We start from the raw sequence: 23,233 nt of genomic DNA on the forward strand, positions 1-23,233 counted from the left end.
AGAAATAGTTCGATAATTAGATAAGAGAGGGACAATTGAGAGGGGGAAGGGGCAGAGATGAGGGGAATAGATTTGTTCAGGTTCTAGTGGGAATCATTACAATGAACATTTAATGCTCCTACTATTTGACAAGCACTGTGCTAAGTGCTGGAAGAAGATGTAAATAAGAGGATATCGGGCGTGGTTAGGGATGTGATGAAGATGTTGATGAGGAAGACGGAAAAGCTAGGAAATGAACAGGAAAGGAGCGGAAAGAGCGCAACAGATTCTTACTGAGAAAGGGGCATGAGGATGAAGAAGTGGGCAGTCAATATAAGCAGTGTTGATAAGGGAACTCAGGCAGGGCAGTTCCTGAGGAGAAAGCTGGAAAGATGTTTAATGAGCAAGGATGTATGATGGGCGTAGGGAGAAGAGCGCCACTCTAAGGAAGGGACTGGCCTGGTCTTACAAGGTCAGAAGTCTCCAGGGCTGTCAGCCTAGCTGTTTTTGCCGCATCCCTACTCTGCCCTAAGGGACTCAACGGAGATTGCTTTCGGGAGGGGAGGTGCTCGCGCTCCGTCCTAGCTCCTCCCCCTTCGTCTCTCTCCGCCCCACGTCTCAGCGAAGGAGCAGGTGGGTAGCCCCCACCATAGCAGTTGCTCTTGGCTCGGCTGGAGCAGCAGAGCTAGTTATATGCTACCGCTGCCGCCGCTGCTCCCATTACCGCCGAGTCTAGCATTCTTCTTCGTTTCCTCCTCCACAGAAAAATAAAAATAAAAAAGAAGTCTGTCGCACTCCTCCCTAGCCGAACAGTCACTAGTCTGAAAGCAACGCCCGAGGGCCCGAAGTGAAGAGGTGGAGAGAAGAGCCGAGCCGGAGCTGGAGCGGGGGACCCCGCTACGGTCTGTCCGATCTACGGACCGAGGCCGTCGGGTGAGGCGAGAGGCGAGGTCGGGGGCGAGGGGCGACGGGGAGGCCGAGGGAGGGATGGAAGGAGGATGGAAGAAACCTAAGAGGGAGGAAGCAGAAACGTCTTCTTCTGGAAGAGTGAGTGTGTATGTATATGTATGTATGTATGTATGTATGTATGTATGTATGTATGTAAGTATGTATGTATGGGGGGACAGGGTGGAGATAATGGTGTTAATGATGGACAAATGAAAAAGCATTCCTGCGAGAGGGGCAGGAGGTTAAGTCTGGGGAAGCTGAGGCCAGTCTTGGTAAGGAACCGACCTTTGGGTGATGGGGACAGGGCGGGGGTTGGACATAATCCCGTCATCTTGTTTGTTTATTTTTTTTTTTCTTTGCACTCCTCCAGTCACCTGCAGTGTTGTTGATTTGTGAACCACTGCCTTGGGAGAGAGGTGGAGGTGTTGACGGCTGGGGAGTCTCCTTGGAGTAGTGAGTTGGAGGACGTGGAGGAGAGAAGAGTATATGCTTGCATTGCTTTTGTGACCTGGTTCTTGGCCTATTGCAAGAGCTCTTCACCTGGGTTCTGTGAACTTGTTAAAAAAAAAAAAACAGACCCCCCCACCCCTCAAAAAAAAAAAAGCCAAATAAACCACATTTTCATTTTCCCCAACCTTTGAGGTTTCCCATGCTCATTACAAGTGGCTGGCACAGAGTATTTGTCAAGAAATGCTTCTTGACTTGACTTCCCTTTGTAATTCTATGTATTTTATTTTACGTTTTTAAAAACATTCATCTTAAAAGAGATCCATGGATATTTACCAAATTGTCAAAAGGATCCATGACTAAGAAGGTTAAGAACTCTTGACCTATAATGAAACTAATGAGGCAGAAGGGACTGTGACTTTGTGTTGTGTATGTTTTTATCCTTCAGACCTTATTACAGGGAACAAAACTCTGAAAATCAACTAAGTGTCACATTGATCATTTGATTGGAGCAGGCGACACTAAATGATTATGTTACTGGTGAGAGGTTTTTGAAAAGATGTTTGGACTACAAGGATTTGAAAATGCATAGATTATAATGGAGATTTGTCATGGAAGAAGAAAGTGGATCCCAAAAGAGAAGGAAAAACTCTGTTTCTCTCTCTCAATGTTTACATAAAAAGCCAAATAAACCTTAGATGTTTGGGTTCTATATAATGGTAAAGGGCACAGTTTCTTTTTGGATACTAATTTTTATTTTTAAGGAATAGTTCTAAAATGTGGTCACTTTTTTATTGATATGTTGGAGTGACAACATAGAGTGGAATTATTTGTTGGAAAGTTTCCATTTAAAAGATATTTGCTTTTATAATCAATATAGAAAATCTATTGGGAAATCAGTGGGACTTTTACTGAGTAACTATTGGAAGTTTGTTTAGGTTACTTAGGTATACTTTAAACAAAATCTGAACTTAAAAACTTGTGGCCTATTAGCAAGTAAACGACTTCAATTTGTTTGAATCTGTTTATATGTATTCTATTCCAAGCACGGTGTAATAATGCCTCATTTTTCAGGAATAATAGCTTTACAAAAGGATTCATGTAGAATTATTTTAAATAGCAAATGTTCCTAGCACTTACCTAAAATGATTAGATTAAAATAAATTTGATTTGTATAATTTTACTAATAAATTTTTAGGAGCACTTTTTTTTTGGTGTATGAAATGAGCTTATATTTAACAGCTATTTTTTTCTCCTAATTTAAAAAAATTGCAATAACTGCTAAGGAAGGAAGGGAAACTGGTTTCAATGTTTTAATTTCACAATTAAACCATAGCATCCTTGATTGATTCCATGTTATTAGTATTTATAGGTGAAATTGTAGATTTAGTTATTCTTCTTGAAAGGAAAACTTTGTATAATTGCTTGAAAACAAGGAGAGCCTCTTGGGCACTGTTACCAGGAGTGTTTCTTACTCTGAAGTCTGATTAGTAAACTATATATTTTGAAGTACAGTTAATATTAATTGTGATTGATACTTGTATGAATTGTAAGAAAACAAAGGCTATATTATTGAATATTGAACATCATTTGTTAATCTGCTTGTATAATAGTTGACATTTTCCTTATTTATAAATGACTTTTTGAGCTCCATAAAAAATCCTGAGAGGTTGGTATTGTAGTATTATTATTCTCATTTTTGAGGAAATTATGGCTCATCGAGGTTAAATGACTTGCCTAGTTGTTATGGTTAGGATTCAAAGCCAAGATCCTCTTATATGTCCAGTAAAGTTTCTCTTGTATAATGCTCATATTAGCAGCTAGGTCTAGTCTAATATAATTTCTTTGAATACTTGAATTGAAATAGCATTTCAATTAATTAACAAGCATTTATTAATTAATTTTCATACCAGGTACTATGCTAGGCACTGGTGTGATACAAAGGCAAAAATGAAATAGTGTCTGCTTTCCAGGAACTTAACATTCTATTTTCACAGTGCTTTGTGCATCATAGGTTCTTAAATGCTTATACAATTTCTCACACTAGTTTTTTAAATGAAAAAAAAATTTAAGTTTTAACTATACCTGTGATTTTATTTAAAAATCTCCTGGTGAGATTGTCCTCTACTTCTACCAAGAGTTTTAGAAAGTTGCCTGGGATACTGAGAAATGAAGTGTCCAGCATTACATGGCTTGATAACAATTAAGTTGTTTACAGTTGCTCATCATACATTATGGTTATTAATGTGTACAGTGTTCTGGTTCTGCTCACTTCACTTTGCATCACTTCATATGTCTTTTTAGATTGTTTTTGTGATCATTTTGTTTGTCATTTCCAGTGGCACAATAGTATTCTGTTACAAGTATATACCACAACTTGTTTAGCCATTCCCCAGTTGAAGGACATCGCTTCAATTTCCAGTTCTTTACCAACACAAAAAGAACAGCTATAAATATTTTTCTACACGTAGGTTCTTTCCTCCATCTTGAATCTTTTTGGAATACAGATCCAGTAGTAGTATTGCTAGATCAAAGGGTATGTATAGTTTTATGGCCCTGTGGGCATGGTTTCAGATTCTTCTCCAGAATAGTTGGTTATATTATTTACCTGTTCTTGTTAATCTTCGTGCCTTCTCTCTGAGATTACCCCTAATTCATCCTTTATATATCTTGTTTGTATATAGTTGTTTATATGTTGTCTGCCACCAAAGATTGAGCCCCTTGAGAGCATGTACTGTTTTGTTTTATTTTATCTTTGAACTAATGTATTTATCTCTCTTTTTATCTTTTTTTGCAGTGTATTACTATTTTATCCCTTGATTTTTGAAAAAATAATATGCCATTATGTTAAACTTACTTGCTTTTCTCTCTGTCTATATATACTTATTCATTGCCCTAATTAGTGATAAAATTCTTAAATATCTTTAGTACCTTAAGCACCTTAAATACAGTTAGATATATTAGGTGCTTCAAGTATCATAGATGTCTTAAACATCTTACTCATCACCTTCTTATTAGTAATGTAATCTACCTAATCCCATTGTTTCCTTTGATTATCTTAAGGTATTTTAAGTATCTTAAATATCTCTTGTACCTTTAAATATCTTAAGTATATTAGTTATCACTTTCTCATGTATGGAATATAATCAGTTTAATTGTTTCCCTTGGATTGCTTTAAGTTTATTAAGTACTTTAGGTATCCCTTATACTTAAAGAATTCTTAAGTATCCTAATTACCACTTTCCCATGCAAGGATATTATAAGTTTAACCCCACTGATTCCCTTAAAGTTTTTTTTTTTGGTTTACCTTTTTATGTTTCTTTTGAATATCAAATTTGATCATAGATTTTCTTTTTAACTGGTCATTTTGTTAGGAATGCCTGGAATTCTTCTATTTCATTAAATGTCAATTTCTTTTCCTGAAATATTATGCTCAGTTTTGCTGGATAGTTGATTTTTAAATATAAGCCTGGATCCTTTGCCTTAAGGAATATCATGTTCCATGCCTTCTGATTCTTTAATGTAGAAGCTTTTAGGTCCTATGTAATCCTCATTATGATTCCACAATCTTTGAATTTTTTTCTTTTTTCTTTTATTATTTTCTTCTTTGCTTGGGATTTCTGGAATTTGACTATAATAGATTTTTAAATTTGAGGGCTTTTTTTTTTAGGAGGTGATCAGTAGATTCTTTTGAATTCTATTTTTTTCCTCTTGTTCAAGAACATCTGGGCTGTTTTCCCTGGTAATTTCTTTAAATATAGGGTCCAGGTTCTTTTCTTGATCATGACTTTCAGGCAATCCCGTGATTTAGGTCAGTTGTTTTTTCAATGACATTTCAAATTTTCTTCCATTTTTTCATTCTTTTGTATTGGTTTTATTGCTTCCTGCTGTCTCATGAAATCAATAGCTTCCATTTGTCCAATTCTAATTTTAAAGAGCTATTTTCTTCTTTGAGGCTTTATACTTTCTTTAGAAGGGTGTTATTTTCCTGTTTGAGTTATTGTATTTCCTTTTTTAGGTAAATTTTCTTTAGTAAGTTTTTGTTCTCAGTTATTGATTTTTCTATTATTTTCTTTTCTAATTTTTCCCCTTTTTGGAGCTCTTTCTGGGGTTCACTTTAGGCATAATATTCTTTCATATTTTCTTTTGAGGCTTCACATTTTTCATTTTTGTATTATTGTCCTTTGAGCTTGCATTTTTGTCATTTTTTCTGTTGAAATTTTTTCTAGCATCAGGCTTTTCTCTCTTTTGCTCATTTTATCCTTTGATTTTGCCTGTATGCTGAAGCATAGCTCCTTTCTTGGGGTGGAAGGAGTCCTGTCCAGTTCTTGGGGTCAGCTCAGCTAAACTGGACATTGTGCAGAAGAGGCCTGTTTGACCTACTGTGGAGGTTTGTAGCTGTTCAGCTTAACTGGTTGGAGTTGGGTTCTCCCCAATCCTACTGAGGCTGGACCCTTTTGAGCTGAGTTCTCCCATTGCTGCCTATGCTAAGTCAGTCCTGACCTCTGTTTTGACTATATTTTGCAGGGCCTTTGTCCTCCCACTGCTGTTTGTTCTGTATTGGATTGGTTACCACTTTTACCCTTCTGAGCTTGGATCAAGCTGGTTATTTTCTTTCTCTTGCCACTTGTGCTATATTGCAACTGAGTCCTGCTGAGGCTTGTTATATGCTCCTTCTGCATACCTCAGTAAGATTAGTCTCCTTGCTGTCTCTTGACATTTTGGTCTACAGCACTACTTCACCCGTTCTTCTGTTAGTTCTGTAGCTCAAATATTTGTTTTGAGGCATTTTTGTTGTCCTTTGGAAGGTAGTTGGTAGGTGGGCTTCAGGTATTCCTTACTTTTTTTGGCCTGATGTGCTACCTCTGGCATATGTCCACATTGTTCTTTTGATTAAAGTAATTTTCCATCTCTAAGGCCCTAATAATACTTATCTTAATGATCAGTTCATTGGTATGGATACAGAGTCCACTGATGGACGTTATAGCTCCTAATTAATGCCTTGTGGTTTCATGTATCACTCACTAATTTTCTGATGTTGAGAGCTTGCTTCCCTAAATTAAGTGAGGCTAATCCTTAGTTGACAGACATAGTTAATTACTAAGTTCTCTAGTCTTTCTAGTTTTGTAATAACACTTCATATTTCTATAGCCATTAAATATTTATACAATATTTCCTTATCAGTTTTGAGAGGTAATATCAATTATGTCTTTTTTTATAGGAGAGTTAATGTGCTTTGTCTCAGGTTACACAACTAATATGTGTTAGTCTGGACTTGAATGGTTTTTATTTTATTTTATTTTCCTCCCAATTACATGTAAAAACAGTTTCCACATTTTTCCAAAGAATATTGAGTCTCAAATTCTCTCCCTCCCTCCTTCCTCACCTAACCCCACCTTTGTAGACAGTTTCATACAGATTTTACATGTACAATCAAGTGAAATATTTTCCCATATTAATCCTTTTGTTGAAGAAAACACAAATAGAAAAAAATTAAGAAAGTGAAAAAATTTGCTTTGGTCTGAATTCAGACTCGGTTCTTTTTCTCTGGAAGTAGATGACATTTTTTTTTATCATGGATCCTTCAGGATAATTTTGGGTCATTGTATTACAGAGAATAGCTGTTATTCACAGTTATTCATTGTAAAGTATTCCTCTCACTGTACAGTGTTCTCCCAATTCTGCTTATTTCACTCAGCTTCAGTTCATGTAAGTCCAAGTTTTTTCTGAGCTCTTCCTACTTGTCATTTCTTAACAACATAATATTCCATTGTAATAATATACCAAAAATTTATTCAGTCATTCACCAATTGATGGATATCCTCTCACTTTCCAAATCTTTGCTGCTTTAAATATTTTTAGTACATATAGGTCCTTCCCCTTTTTGTTTTTTTATCTCTTGGGGAAACAACCTTAGTAATAATATTGCTGAGTCAATGGATATGTACTATTTTATAACACCTTGGGCATGGGTCCAAATTGCTTTCTAGAATGATGAAATCAGTTCACAACTCCCTACAAATGCAGTTCTGTTCTAGCTTTCCCATATCCCCTCCAAGTTTTGCCATTTTCCTTTTCTGTCATAATAGCCAATCTTATAGGTGTGGGTTGGTACCTCAGAATTGTTTTAATTTGCATTTCTCTAATTAAAAGTGATTTAGAGCATGTTTTGCATGACTTTTTGGAGCTTTAATTACTTTGTTTGAAAACTACCTGTTCATATTCTTTGACCATTTATCAGTTGGGGAATAACTTGTGTTCGTATAAATTCAACTCATTTCTCTTATGTATTTGATAAATGAGACTTTTATTAAAAAGTCTTGTAAAAAAATTTGCACCAGTATGATTACTGTGTATTAATTTACATTCTATTTACCCCTGTTTAGTTTCAGACCTCCACCTCACTCAGTTTGCCCACTTTTTTCCAGTCCCATACTCCTATTCTTATCCCCTTCCCCTCCTACTTTCCTGTAGGGTAGATAGCTTTCTATATCGAATTGGTTGTGTATGTTCTTCCCTCATTGAGCCAGTTTTGATGAGAGAAGGGTTCACATTCTCTCTTTACAAAACCCCCTCTTTCTCTCCACTGTGAACATTCTTTCAAGCCTCTTTTATGTGCGTTATTTATTTCATTCTGTTTTTCCCTTCCCCTGCCTTCCAATGCATTCATCTTTTTCATGCCTTAATTTAACTTAACTTTTTATATCACTCCATCTTATTCAACTCACACCCTAACTGCCCTAAGAATGACAAAGTTCTTTGGTGTTATAAGAATCATCTCCCCATGTAGTGATGTACACAGTTTAACCTTATTGAATGTCTTTTGATTTCCCTTTCCTGTTTTTAATGATTCTATTTTGTCTTGTATTTTTGAGTCAAATTTTCCATTCAGCTCTGTTATTTTATTTAGGAATGTTTGAAAAATCTTATATTTCATTGAATACCCATTTTTCCCCCTAAAGTATTATGCTCACCATTGCTGAGTAAGTGGTTCTTAGTTCAAGTCCTAGCTCTTTACCCTCAGATCCTTTAATGTAGAAGCTGTTATATCTTGGGTTATCCTGACTGTGGCTCAAGGATATTTGAAAATGGTTTCTTTTTGGCTGCTTGCAATATTTTCTCCTTGATTTGGGAATTCTAGAATTTGGTTGTAATATTCCTGGGAGTTATCCTTTTGGGATCTCTTATAGGAGACAATTGATGGATTTGTTCAATTTCTGGTTTGTCCTCAGTGCAGTTTTCCTTGATTATTTCTTGAAAGATAAGATCAAAGCTCTTTTTTGATCATGGCTTTCTGGTTGTCCAAATATTTCTTAAATACTACTCCTGGATTTATTTTCCAGGTCATTTGTTTTTCCCATGAGATATTTCACATTTAAAAAAAATTCTTTTAAATTATTTTTTGATGTCTCATGGACATCAAAACTCATGGAGTCATTGGCTTTCATTTACTCAACTCTAATATTTAAAACATGATTTTCTTGAGTGTGTTTTTATACTTCCTTTTCCATTTGGCTAATTCTACTTTGTAAACAGTTCTTTCCCTCAGTTAATTTTGTATCTCTTTTTCCATATGACCATGTCTGCCTTTTAAGAATTTTTTCTTTTCAGTACATTTTTGTATTTTTTTCCCATTTGGCCAATTCTGCTTTTAAAGGATTTCTTCTCTTCTTTAGATTTTTATGCCTCTGACCAATTGGACTATTCTTTTTTTAAAGTTTTATTTAGAATATTTTCCATGGTTACATGATTCATGATTTTTCATGCTCTCTTTCCTTCCCCCTCCTGGAGCTGACAAGCAGTTCCACTGGGTTATACACGTATCATTGTTCAAAACCTTTCCCCAAGTTCGTATTTGCAATAGAGTAATCATTTAACATTTAAACCTGAAATATTTTGTTTTTTAAGCTCTTAATTTCTGTATCATGTTTTGTTTCTCCTTTACCAAGCTATTGATTCTGTTTTCATGATTTTCTTGTATCACTTTCATTTCTTTTCCCAGTTTTTCTTCAATCTCCCATATTTGAGTTTTAAAATCCCTTTTGAGCTTCTCCATTAATTCTTTTTTGGGATTGAGAACACTTAATATTTTTCTTGGAGGCTTTGGATGTAGCAGTTTTGACTTTGTTAGCTTCTTCTGAGTTTGAATCTGCTCTCACCAAAATAACTTTCTGTGTTGATACTTTTTTTTTGTTTACTCATTTTCCTGTCTTTTAGTTTAAAAACTGTTAAAGTAGGGCTCTGTAGTTTCGATGTGGGGAGTACTTTAGTTCCAAGCTTCAGGTTCTTTGTTTAGTTGCCTTCCCAGCTGGCAGTTGGGATCTATCTGTTTTTACTTTTTTCAATATGAAGAGAGCTGTGTTTAATACTCTCCCAGCCTCTGCTCAGATCTGTTAGTAACCCAAGCACTTTTTTCCACTTTGAAACTATGACCAGGGGACCCCGCTCCCCTGTGGCTGCAAGTGCTGATGCACTTCCACACTCTGTGACTTCCCCAGGGCTAGGACCTGGTTCTGCCTATGGGCAATTCAAAAAGAGTCTTGAACCCAGAGCAAGAAAAGGGACCACTATAATCTCTTTCTAAGAAGTTGTCTAACTCCCCCTTACTTTCTGTGACTGAGAGTTCAGAAAGCCTTGGCTGCTGCTTCAGTTGTGCCTAAGGCATGTTGCATTGGTGGGGCCTGCCCTGGATCACTATGCTCCATCTCCACCTTGGTGCATTAGATCCCTTGAGCCAGTCCTCTTAAGTTGTTTTGGTTTAAGAAATTACTTCACCATGCCTTTTTTTGTGCATTAAGCTGCATCAGAATTTATTTTGAGGCATTTATATTGTTGCTTTTTTAGAGGGTAATTTGGTAAAAATCAAATGGGTCCCTGTACCTTCTCTCCCATTTTGGCTGACCTCTGTGATTTCTAGTAGAACTCACTGATCTGTACTTGTACTGGTTTGCACTTTGCCAGCATCATCTCTGAGATCCTACATTGATTGCTACACCACTATGAAGCACTGGAAAATGACTAGAGAAAGAATACTGTGAAGATGTTAGTTAAAAAATTCAGAAAAATCCAAATTTTTGTTTTCTGTAGCTTCAACTATTTTGTGATAACAACTGAAACGGAAAGAGGAAAAAAAATTAATTTGTATGAGTATAGAAGTAAAGAGACAATGAAGTGGAATCAAAATAGACTATAGGAGTGAAAAAGTAGAAAATAGTCTTAATTTCTAGTAATAGACATGGTTTATTTGTTAAGAGGAAAGTTCTAGAATCTCTGAAAAAAAATCAAGTACTGATAAGTTATAAGACAACAAATGTTTATTAAGTGCCTTCTTTGTGCTAGGCACTGTGGTGGTGCTTAGGGATATAAAACCAAAACAAATAAAACCCCCAAAACTGCCAATATCCTTAAATTTTATTGGGGTAGACAATAGGGACAGAGAAATCTACATCATATACAAGATAAATGCAAAGTAAAAATTTTAAGGGAAGGGTAATAGTGTCTTGTAAATCAGAAAATACTTTATGTAGATGGTTATGCTTAAGTGGAGTTTTGAAGGAAAAAGTTTCTGGGTGTCAGAAGGGAGGATGATGAAGCACATTCCAGGTATGGGGGACAACACGTATGAATGTGTAGAGGTGGGAGGTAGAGAGTTTTATGTGAGGTGTAACAAAAAAGTAGGTTTGGCTGAACCACAGAGTAGATGAAAGAGACAATTGTATGATAAGCCTGAAAAGGTAAATTGGAGCCAGAAAAATAGGAGTTTCTGTTTCCTTTATTCTGCATTTGTTCATTTAATTCTTGTAAGTTTTAAAAGATTCCATCCTTTGGCATTTCTTATGGCACAATATACATTTTTATAATTTGTTTACTCATTCCCCTACTCCCTGGAGGCAGTAGGCACATGTTGGAGTTTTATTGAGTAGGGGAATGACTGGGCTGACCTGAATTTTAAGAAAATCATTTTGGCAGCTGTGTGAAAGATGGATGGAGTCAAGGAAAGTGAGGAAAAAAAGCCAGTACAGTGGCTATTTAAAGAAACGGAATGGAACAAATGAAATATTTTGTAGGGACACTGGTATTTAGAAGGAAGAATTTCTCAACAGAAATAGAGAAATTCAGAAGAGTGATTTTGTGAGAAAGAACAGTAAATTCTATTTTGGATATGTTAAGTTTAGTCATCTATGAGACATCCAGTTTGACATATACAATAGGCAACTGCAGATATTTTAATGGGGCTCAGAAGATTGCCTAGTGCAGGACATATAGATTTGGCAGTCATCTGCATTTAGATGATAATTAAATCCACGGGAACTGATATAGTCACTAAGAGCATAAGAATGTAGAAAGAGAATAGAAGAGAGATTAAGATACAACCTTGGAGAATGCTCATAGTTAACTGGTGTGTTATGGATAATAAACCAGCAAAAGATACTGAAAAGGAGTTGTCAGACATGTGGGAAAACCAGGTGAGAGCAATGCCTCAAAAAAAAAAATACCAGGAGGTAATAATGTTATAGTATTTCTCACTTTAGAAGTTTTTCTACGTTAATAATTCTACCATGGAATTTAGGATAAACAGCACATAATTTTCATTAGCCACTTAATCAGTTGCAAAATATTGTCATGCCTAACTTTACAGCATCTCTTGAATTCATCCCTTTCTCTCTGCTCACATGACCTCCTTTAGTTTGGCCTTCATCATCTCTCCTGGCCTACCTCATTGTTATCCTTGCTTAAATCTCATCCATAGCTGCTAAAATGATTTCCCCCAAAATGTAAGAAAAGCACTGAATGTGGTATCCTACTCAATATAACTCTAATGATTTCCTGTTGCCACCAGGATCAAATAAAATTTTCTCTGCCTGACTTAAAATTTTTTTATTATATTCTTGAGAAACATCAGTAAACATAAGAAGAGAAAAAGTAGATTTTATGTGAAAAATAAATCTGTTACATACAACAAATTCGGCATATTGATTCCAAAGATACTCTGCCTGTCACCTGAACTTCCTTCTGTTCTCTTCTATGTATTTTAAAAACATTTTATTGACTTCCTTTTTTTCCTTTGTGTTGTATCACTATTGCTAGCCTCCCTCATGCCCCCAATTCTTCTCTGTCCTTCTCTTTCCGTCTCTGTCCTTCTCTTTCCTTACAATAAGTAAACATCAAGCAAAAAAAGTCACAAATAATTCATATTTAATATTACATGTCTCATTCTATACCACTAGTACATTACTTTCTGACATGAGATAGAACATGCTTCATCTGAAGTTGTGGTTGGGTATCTCTACTTTTCCAGTCTTTTTATACCTTGTATTAAGTATGTGCTTCCTCCATATATTTTTCAATCCATATTTGCCTTTTTGTTATTTCTCACATGTGGCACTCTACTCCTGACTAAAAATTTTCCCTAGATATCTCCCATTCCTGGAACTCTCCATTTCAATCTCTTCTAAATCTTTTCGGACATATTTCAACTCTTCCTTCAAGTACCACCTTCTGCAAAAGCCTGCCCTTGGCCTTCTTAATTTTAATGCTATCCTTGTGAGTATTTCCAATTTTATGTATGTATTCTATTTGTATGTTATTTCCCTGTTGTTTCTGCCATTAGATTATGAGCTCCTTGGGAGCAGGATCTGTTTCTTTTTCCTTTCTTTGTATCTCCTGTGCTTAGCACATTGCATTGTACATATTGGGAACAATTTTTTTTACTAATTGGTAAGATTTTAATTCATTATTATGGAGTCATTTGTTTAAATTTTTCTTCTGCTTCCTTTATTCTGCATTAGTTCATATAACTCTTGCCAGTTTTCAAAGAATCCTTCTTTTGGCATTTCTTATGGAACAATATACATTTGTATAATTTGTTTACTCATTTCCCAGTAGGTTGGCAGCCCCTTAATTCTTGGTCCTTTGTTACAACAAAGAATGTTTCTATGCAAGTTTTTGTATGTGGATCCTTTTGCCTCTTTCTTTAAACTTTTTAGAGGTCTAGGCTATCAATGGGATAGCTAGCTTTCTGAAAAGGTTTAATCAATTTATTATTTATTATTATTATTCTAAACATTGCATTATTTTGTCTATCCTCCAAAAATTTGATGGATATGAAGTGACCCCTTAGAGTTATTGTAATTTCTCTCATTAAGGGATTGGAAAATTTTTTCATATGTTTGTCAGTGACTTTTTTTTTTGTCTTTGTAACCCAAGCATTTAATACAGTACCTGACACATACGACTTCAATATATGTTTATTAATTTGAGAACACCCTCTTCATATCCTTTAAATATTTATATATTTTGTGATAACACATAATAATATATTTGAAATAATATCCTACATATCTTTGATATCAGATTTTATCAGAGAACTTAGTTACAAAAATTTTTCACAGTTAATTATTTCCTTATGTTGATTTTTGTTAGTGCAAATGCCAATTCTATGTAAGCAAAATATTCATTTTATTTTTTTTATGATTTTTATGATTCTTTTTATCCCTTGTTTAGTTGAGAACTCATCCCCATTTGTATTGTGAAATATACTTTCTTCATTGTGTCTCTAATTTGTTTATGACATGTTCTTTATTTCTAACTAATATAACTCTTTAAAGTACATATTGGCATATGTGAGGTGTTAGTCTAAACAGTTTACCAATTTTCAAGTTTTTGAGAAATTAGTTTTTATTTTAGAAATGATTGTTCTTAGGTTTATTGAACATTATGTTATTATTTTCATTAGCTTCTGGATTTCATGTCCCAATATGATGAGCATGAGATGTGGAATCACAGAGTTGTTTTAATTTACATTTCTCTTATTAGTAATTTGATCCTAGGAATTTGGCATAGTGTTCAGTATATAAATGCTTTTAATAGTTTGAAAACAACAATTTTGAAAATTAATATTTTCCTAATTTTAAATTCTTTATAATTCTACCTTTCTTATATTTCACCTCTCCTTTAGCTGTTCTTTGCCTTCATCAGAACTTTCATTGCATCAACTCCTCAGTACTTTCTCAATCCATTCTTTCTCTGACTTCATTTTCTAAACCCAATTCATTAGAATTTTTCATTTCATTTTTCTGCAGTTCTCTGTTCTTGAATCTCATGTTTCATTGTCCTATCACTGTTCTTCTGTCACATTCTAATCACAACTCCTCTGAATGAAGCTGGAGGATAGTTCTATAATAATACTGACTTTAGTACATTACAAATTCATGTTAATAAAGGTCAACTTGACTCTCACTGCAGTATGGCAATCTGTTTATTTCTCTCTAATCTTTCTTGCTCCCAACAGAAGCTACTTCAAATAATCCCTTCTGTTGTAGGTGCAGTATCTCCTTCCCCTCCCCCCCCACTTTTCCTGGTGCCTTTTCTCTAAGAGGTTTTGAAGCATTTCTTTAATCTTGGATTGCTGAGGGAAACTTTACATTAACTGAATGCAAAGCAACCAAAAGGTGCTGGAGGAACTCTCAGATGTTTGATTGGTGAATTGTGATGGGAACTTTGCTCAGCCAAATCATCTTAAGGGTTTCTCAGTGCCTGTTCCTTGATCTTCCTGGCTAAATAAATCTACAATTAATTAGCCATTATATGACTTATGGATGTATCATTTTGTTCCACTATTGAGCCTAAAGTACCAAGGAAATAGACTAGGTCTGACCCAGCCCAGCCCAGAATATCTTTCTTCCTTAAGGTCTTTATCTCATCCCTTCCCCCCTTCTCTTTCAGCTGAAACACTAATCTCTTACTTTACTGAAAAAATGGAAGCCGTTTGATGTGTGTTTCCTCTTTTCTCATTTTCTTCTTGTCAAAAAGCCTTGACATCATCTTCCTCTCTCTTCCTTCAGACCCTAACAAAGACATGTCCTTTTGTATTCCCAAGGCTAGTTCCTCTATATGTGTGCTTGATTCGTCTCCCTTCCAGTCTTCTGAGTAGATTGAATGCTCAACTCCTTGAAAACAACAGGTTCCTTCCTTACTATATATGCCTTTATTTTTCTACACTCTTACTATCCTTGCAAGCTGTCATTTTAGATCTTTCCACACTTTACCAACCAAACTCTTTGGAAAACTTGGCTTTCCTCTTTTAGATACTACTTGGTGGAGCAATGCCTATGGTGTTGGTCTTGGAATTGGGAAGATCTGAATTTAACTTCTGTGCAAGATACTTGCTAGCTGTGTGACAATGGGCAGGTCATTCAGCCTTTATGTGCTTTGTTCCCTTGTCTGTAAAATGAGGATAATAATGGCATTCTTCACAGAGTTGTGAGGATCAAATGAGATAACATGGCAGGTACTTTGCAGACCTTAAAATAATATATAAATGCCAACCATTGATATTAAAGTTGCTTCCCCTATTTACTATTCACCCATTTATTTTTCTTCCCTTGGCAGTATGGCTTCTATCATCATCACTCAACAGTGAAACTACTCTCAAAAGTTACTAGCAGTATGTATCTTAATTACCAAATTGTGTGTGTGTGTGTGTGTGTTTCTTAGTTCTAATATTTCTTGGTCTGTCTCTTGCATTTGATATTATTGATCACCCTTTCTGGGTTGTTGTGTCACCTGGTTTGCATATTCTAATTTCCCTTTGCTGGCTGATCATTCGCATTATCTTGTTTTAACCTGGGTGTTCACCATGGTTCTGTCCTCCATCTACTCTCTTCCCTCTATACTATTTTTATTTGTAATCTCATCAACTTCCATAGATTTAACTGTTGTTTCTATAGATGAATCCCAAATCTATAGAACCATCTCCTGTCTTTTCCCTGATCTTCATTTCCATATCTCCAACAAATTCTTAGACATTTCAAACTGGATATCCTGAAGATATTATAAACTCCCAAGACAGAAAAAGTTGTCTCTGCCCCTCTCTTACCTAAAGTGTACACATATTTCAAGTTCCTCATGGTCATCTTCTTGATGAAGAGCAAGCACTACAAAGAGATAAAAAGTTTACAGTGACCTCATGCAGAAATTCAGTGCCCAGGACTGCTGCTCCTAGACCTGGTGGCAGCAAAGTATTAATACCACATATGTTTCTGAGTTCTTAGACAAGCTGGATTTGGCATGCAGCTTCCTGCAAGCCTGATTACAGATACCCTTAGCTACCATTAACCTGTATGAACAGGCTGAGAAGTTGGTGTCCAAGTCTATGTTCCCTGACCAAGTCAACAACAATTAATGGGCAAGGTACCTCAGCTACATAGGGAGAATGAAAACCATCTAGCTGGAATACTCTGAAATCCCCCCAACACACAGCTACTGGCCTCAAACAGACAATGCACAAGCTGTTTATTTTGGTGGAACTACTTCTTGGGGAGATCCTAGATAGACTGTACTTCTGTTGGCCCTCACTCAAGTGCTCTCTCATGCCCTACTTCCTTCTGATGAAGCTGTTAGGACAGGAAGCCAACCAAGTTCAACCTGGGCCTACATTAGTTTGGGGAACAGTTTCAGGTAGTTGAGACTTACACTTGTTCATAGGATTGCAGCACAATGTAATTAAGACAGGTATGTGCAGCATGATCAGCTTTTTTCCTACTCTCAAATCTTCCTGATATTGCCCAGAAGCTACAGCTGAATCGCCTAGCAAGGATAGCGGACCTTTTAGGGGGACTGGTGATGTCTTCAGGTGTTTGTGGAGAGGGAAAGGGGAGCAGCCTGACCCTGCCTCCCTCTGGCTTTATAGTAACAAATTTTGTGCTGGAATGATGAAGGCACACATGCCATAGGTTTTCTACCATGGGCCTAGAGTGTACAGAATTTGTTGTTGTTAGGGCCATCCAGAATATCTCTCATACTGTGCATGTGCAGGGGTGGATGATGGGGTTTGATCCCCCAACCCAACCACAGGATCTCTGTCCAGCCTGTGGCTTGGCAGATGGAGGGCAGGTAGGCAGGCTAGCTTCCTAAGGTGGAGAGGGGATGGGATGGGGCATTTTGAGTTGTATGTTTTTTGAAGCTTCAATGAACAATAAAAAGTTCTCCAAAGTGCTCTCTCGCTCGCTCTCTCTCTCTCTCTCTCTCTCTCTCTCTCTCTCTCTCTCTCTCTCTCCTTTTCTACACACACATGCACACACACACACTTCACACACACACTCCCCTAATTAAATTATAAGCTCATTGTGAGTAATGATTATTTTATTCTTTGTATTTGTATCCACAGTTTTCAACATATAGTGCACACTTATATGATCATTGATTACTTGATTATATTGCTTTTTTGGACTCCCTTTTATTTTAAAAATTAGTTTGTGGTCTCTGAACCAGTTAACTATTTTTATTTATTTTTGTTTATAAAGGGTATATATCAAGTATTTCTTCCTTTTTTATTTATTTTATAATACTTCTTTATCCTAGTTCTTGCTCATAGGACTGCTAGGTGTCACAGTGGATAGAATGCTGGGCCTGGAGTCAGAAAGACTCATCTTTCTGAGTTCAAATCTGGCCTCACACTTTCTTTTTGACCTGTCTAGAACAATGAGAGGGATTTTAAAATCTCTTATCATGATTATATTTTATTCCTTCTTTTTTTTGTATTTCAAAGAATGTTTTCTTCATGAATCCAAATGTTAGAGCATTGGAACATATATGATTATTATTTACTGTTTGTTAATTTGCTGATAATGGGTTTTTGTCTATGGTTCCTTTCAGTATAATGTAATAAACCATCATATCACCCATATTTCAATAAAAGGAAAGGGAAATATATTTAAAAGTTTTTGTACAAACAAAACCAATGCAACCAAGGGAAGCAACAAACTGGGGAAAATTTTTTATAACAAATTTCTCTGATAAAGGTCTAATCTCTCAAATATATAAAGAACTAAGTCAACTTTATATGTAGTTTTCAGATAAAGAAATCAAAGCTATCAATAATCATATGGAAAAATGTTCTAAATCTCTCGATTTCAAGACTGTGAGGTACCACCTTACATCTAGCAGATTGGTTAATGTGACTGCAAAGGAAAATAATAAATATTGGACTGGATGTGGCAAAATTGGGACACTAATGCATTGCTGGTGTAGTTGTGAATTGATGCAATCATTCTGGAAGGCTGTTTGGAATTATGCCCAAAGGGTTTTAAAAGAATGCATGCCTTTTGATCCAGCCATACCACTACTAGGTCTATATCCCAAAGAGATAAAAAGAAATAGAAAAGGACCTATTTGTACAAAAAAATATTTATAGCTATGCTTTTTCTGTTGTCAAAGAATTCAAAACTGAGGGGATGTCCCTTGACTGGGGAATAGTAGAGCAAATTGTGGTATATGATGGTGATGGAATACTATTGTGCTATAAGGAATGATGATTAGGATGATTTCAGAGAGAACTGGAAGGACCTACATGCACTGATGTGGAGTGAAATAAACAGAACCAGGAGAACATTATACACACAGTAACTGAAACATTGTGGGATGATCAAATGTGATAGACTTTCACTACTAATAGCAATGCAATGGTTCAGGACAATTCTGAGGGATTTATGAAAAGGAATGTTATCCATCTCCAGAGAAAGAACTGTTAGAGTAGAACTGCAGATAAAAACATACGATTTATCACATGTTTTATCTGGGTATATGATTTGGGGTGTTGGTTTTATATGGTTATACTCTTAAAAGATAAATAATATGGAAATATGTTTTGAGTAATAATACATATGTAACCTAGTGGAATTGCTTGTCAATTCCAGGATTGGGGAGGGAGACAACATGAATTGTGTAACCTTGGAAATCTTATGTGGAAACTTGTTACTGGAATAAAATAAAGATAAAAGTAAAAAAAAAAGAAAAGAAAGTGAGAAAATTATACAGGTATCCCTTTCACATGGTGAATTTCCTCATTGTGATTTCAGTATATTGTGGGTCAGCATGAGGAATTAAGTAGGAATTTTTGGCAAGTTTTTGTGGAAGTTGCAGACAACACTCAACCTAGAAGATGGCACAGAAAAAGTTTAGAATTTATATAGCCTATGATAAATATTTAACCCAAAATTTATAATAAGGTACTGTAAACACCCTATAAAAGGAAAAATAAAAATTCATACTTCTTCTCTGGTACAAAGAGAGGACCAAAACATTTTATGTAGATTTTCCAGATCACTGGGTCCCTGAGCATGTAAACCCCCATAATGTAGTATTTCAATTTGCACTCTAGATTTTGTCACTTCCTTCTTTGGAGGTAGATATCATTTTTCATGTTTCCTTTGAAATTGTTGTGGATCATTGTATATGGATCAGGGTAGTTGCCTTTCATAGTTGTTCATCATTACACTATTGTTTTTACTGAGTATGCTATGCTCCTGGTTCTTCTCACTCACTTTGCAGTAATTCATATAGGTCTTCCTATGTTTTTCTGCAATCATCTCCGTTATCATTTCTTACAGCATCAGTAGTTTTATACCACAACTTATTCAGCCATTCCCCAATTGGTGGACATCAGTTGCCAATTCTTTGCCACCTCAAACAGAGCTAAAATAAATAGTTTTGTACCTAAATCCTTTTTTTTTTCTTTGATCTCCTTGAGATACAGATCTAGTAGTAGTAGTTATTGGTTCATAGAGAATGCACAGTTTTATAGCCATTTGGGCCTAGTTCCAGATTGTGCTCCAGTATGACTAGACCAGATCACTACTCTACCAGAAGTTTATTGGAGTACCAATTTTTCTCTCATCTTCTTAAGTATTTATTTGTCATTTCTGATAGGTGAGGTGGTATCTCAGAATTGTTTGATTTGCATTTCCCTAGCCAATAGTGATTATATCCTATCTAAATTTATATATTTATATAATTTCTACAAATTTTTTTTTTATTACTAGGTTGATCGAAACAACATGGCTACAACAATTAGGGAAGTGGGAGTATGGAGACAAACTCGAACTCTTTTACTCAAGAATTATCTAATTAAATGTAGGACTAAAAAAAGTAGTGTTCAGGTAAGCCAAATGGAAATTTCTTGGTTTTATAAGGTAACAAACTGTAGTTCTTAATTTAAGTTTTCTTAGGTTTTAGACAGGATCTCACCAGAGGGAAGGGGCATGCTCAGGGTGAGATTGATGCTAAGCCATACATTTTGATCAGTAAAACAACATGTAAACAAGTAGGTACATAAACATTACAAAGTAAATAGAAGGCAATCTGAAAGGGGAAGGTATTGGCAGCTGGGGGACTGGGAAAGGCCTCCTAGAGGAGGTGAGATTTGAGTTGAGTTTTGGAAGAAGTCAAGGAAATCTTGAGTCAGAAAATGAGAGGTTAGAGCATTCTGAGTGTGGGACACAGTCATTGCAAAGAGATCAGTGGTGGAATGGCTTGTTTGAGGAGATCAAAGTGGACAATGTTGCCAGAAAATAGAGCAGGTGGAGGAGATTTAGTGAGCTTAATTCTAAACAACTCCTCCATACAGGTGCAAAATTGATGGTTTTAAAACATAGATCTAATCATGTCACTGTAATTCAGATTTTACCAGTGTTTCCTTGTTGCTTCAAAGATAAAATATAGAATCCTTGACTTATAGAAAGCCTCCATAGTTTGATTCCCATTTCCCTATTCAGTCTTATTTCATTTTCTTTCACATTCCATTCTAAGCAAACTGACTTACAGCTGTTCACAGCGCATGACATTGTCTCCCAAATCCATGGTTTTGCATAGATGCTTGCCTATTTCTAAAGTGTACTTCCTCTTCACCTTTGCTTTTTATAATCCCTAACTTTCTTCAAAGAATGTCCTTGGTGCTACCTACTACTGGAGGCTTTTCCTTATCCTACTCACCTTCACCCAGTTATTAGTGATCTTTTCCTTCTAAACTTATATAGTTTGTTTAGTTATTTGTATTGAATGTGAACTCAAAAAGGGCAATTAATAAATATTTATTGAATTGATCCTTTTTTAATGATCATTAACCATCTTTTTTTTTCCTAGAAATTGACCAAGTTTCTTGTAACATAGTTTGTGTATTCAATTTTCTTCAGTTTGAAAAAAAAATCATAACATTTTCTTTTCAGTAGTCTTTGCATTATCCCCATCCCTTCTCCATAATCTTTAAAAAGTCATTATCAGTGGTTCAATAATTATATCTGCCAGCTCTTTCTGTATCTTAGTATATAGTTAATTTCTCTTGGTTGTCTTAATGTTATAAAAGAATATTTTACCCCTTAACTTTCAATTTTCTATTGACCACTTTTGTTCCATACTTTAAATAAACCCTAAAATATGTAGGGAGTGTGGTGAAATATAATTTGTTAGGTACTTAACAAATAAGATCTAGGTAATGATATAATTTTACTACTAATAATCTTTAATAATTAAAACATTTTTCAAAACTCAAGATTAAAAAAAGTAAATTTCCCAAAATGTTATGAAAATTGTTTTTTACTTATAATTCTGTAGAGGAATTTGTGGGAACTTCAGTGAGTCAGTACTCTGGGTCTGAGTTTTGAAGATGGATAAATAAGTAAGAATCAAATAAGAGTGAAGTAGGTAACCATTTATTCCACCTGACTGGGATAGATGCTATGAGCCCCTGGAAAACTGAGTTGCTACCCTACCCTGACCAGCAATTTCTAACTGCCTCCAAGTATACCCCTGCATACTCTAGCAGTTTCTAATTGCCCATATAGACAGAGATAATCTCTAAGACATTTCTGCAACCTTTTTTGTAACCCTCAATACCTTTATAACTCCTTTCCTGCAACTCAGCTGTTTATGCCCTCTAGCTGTTTCCCATAGCTAAGCCCTATAAGAATCATCTTCTCCATTTTCTCCCTGGGCATCCCTGCTGGGAGCCGTCAAGCCACTATGTCTTGAGATGGTCACTCGTGGAAACCAGGAGATCACAAAAGTGATTCCTTGGCCGGATGGAATTGCCCACTTAGCCCCCTTTGTATGACTTCTCTCATCAACATCTCTTACTAATGGAATTGACATGTTTATTGTCCTCTCCCTAGTCTCTGAAAAAGTAATATAAGAACAAAATGCTTGTACACTATTTCCCCAAAATATCACCAAAAGATCAGACTCTCAAAACCAAACCCAAAAGACCATCATGGGTTAACTTTTGTTTAGGTATATAATTCTCAGCAAAAGTTGTACCCACAAGCTGTGCCCAGATATCCCCTACTCCCATGCTCTGAAACTTATTCTCCTAAGCCAGTACATAAATCATTCATAAGGAGAGGCCTTTACAAAATGCTTTGGTACACCATGCTTCATCATATCTCAATGACTTGATTTGACCAACCAAAACCCTCCTTGAAAAATTCCTTAACAAACCTTAAAAAATGGTCAGCCTAATATTAAATATGAATTGTGTTTTCAGTACTCCTTTGATCTCTCAATTTCACTGCTATGATTATTAATTTTCTTCAGGATTTCTGATTGATTATTTTTATTAAAGGTAATAAGTGATTTTATTTGATTGTCTGTAAGCTCAAAGCTCCTCACAGGTTAATGAGAAAATTAAGCCACTTGTGACAAAATCATTTATCTTGTGTAAAACCTGTATCCTGTCAGAATCAATACTTAAAATATAAAAATATAGAATTATCTCAGAATGTTAATCAAACAATTTGCTAAAAGTTAATGTATCACTTATCCAATTATCTTTATTCGAATATGTATGTTGAATAATGTAACTGTGTGCCAAGAAAATAGGTATAAAAATAAAGGCTAAACCTGGGCATGGTGAAGCAGCCATTCCATGCAGAGCCTTATTTTATCCTTGGCTTTGGATTTTAAAAATATTTTTTGATGCCAAAAGCAAGGAAATGTTCATATAATAATATATTTAGTAATATTCTTTGGGTAAAATAATCCTTTCTCACTCAAATTTCTATATCCAGAGTGTTAAATTATTAAACAC

At 35.4% G+C, this 23,233-nt stretch overlaps 1 protein-coding gene across 2 annotated transcripts in view; it reads left to right on the forward strand.

The window, feature by feature from the left end:
- Window positions 1-572: 572 nt before the first annotated feature.
- ABCA5 (ATP binding cassette subfamily A member 5) overlaps window positions 573-23,233 on the forward strand; it is a 182,831-nt gene continuing 160,170 nt past the window's right edge. For both annotated transcript variants that reach the window (XM_056817224.1, XM_056817225.1), the window contains exons 1-2: window positions 573-912; window positions 20,196-20,312. In XM_056817224.1, the coding sequence (XP_056673202.1) occupies window positions 20,211-20,312 (102 nt within the window). In that variant the 5' untranslated portion in view covers window positions 573-912; window positions 20,196-20,210. The remainder of the gene's footprint in view (window positions 913-20,195; window positions 20,313-23,233) is intronic.

The sequence above is a fragment of the Monodelphis domestica genome, chromosome 2 (genome assembly GCF_027887165.1).
Source record: "Monodelphis domestica isolate mMonDom1 chromosome 2, mMonDom1.pri, whole genome shotgun sequence".
In the NCBI taxonomy this organism is placed as follows: domain Eukaryota; kingdom Metazoa; phylum Chordata; class Mammalia; order Didelphimorphia; family Didelphidae; genus Monodelphis; species Monodelphis domestica.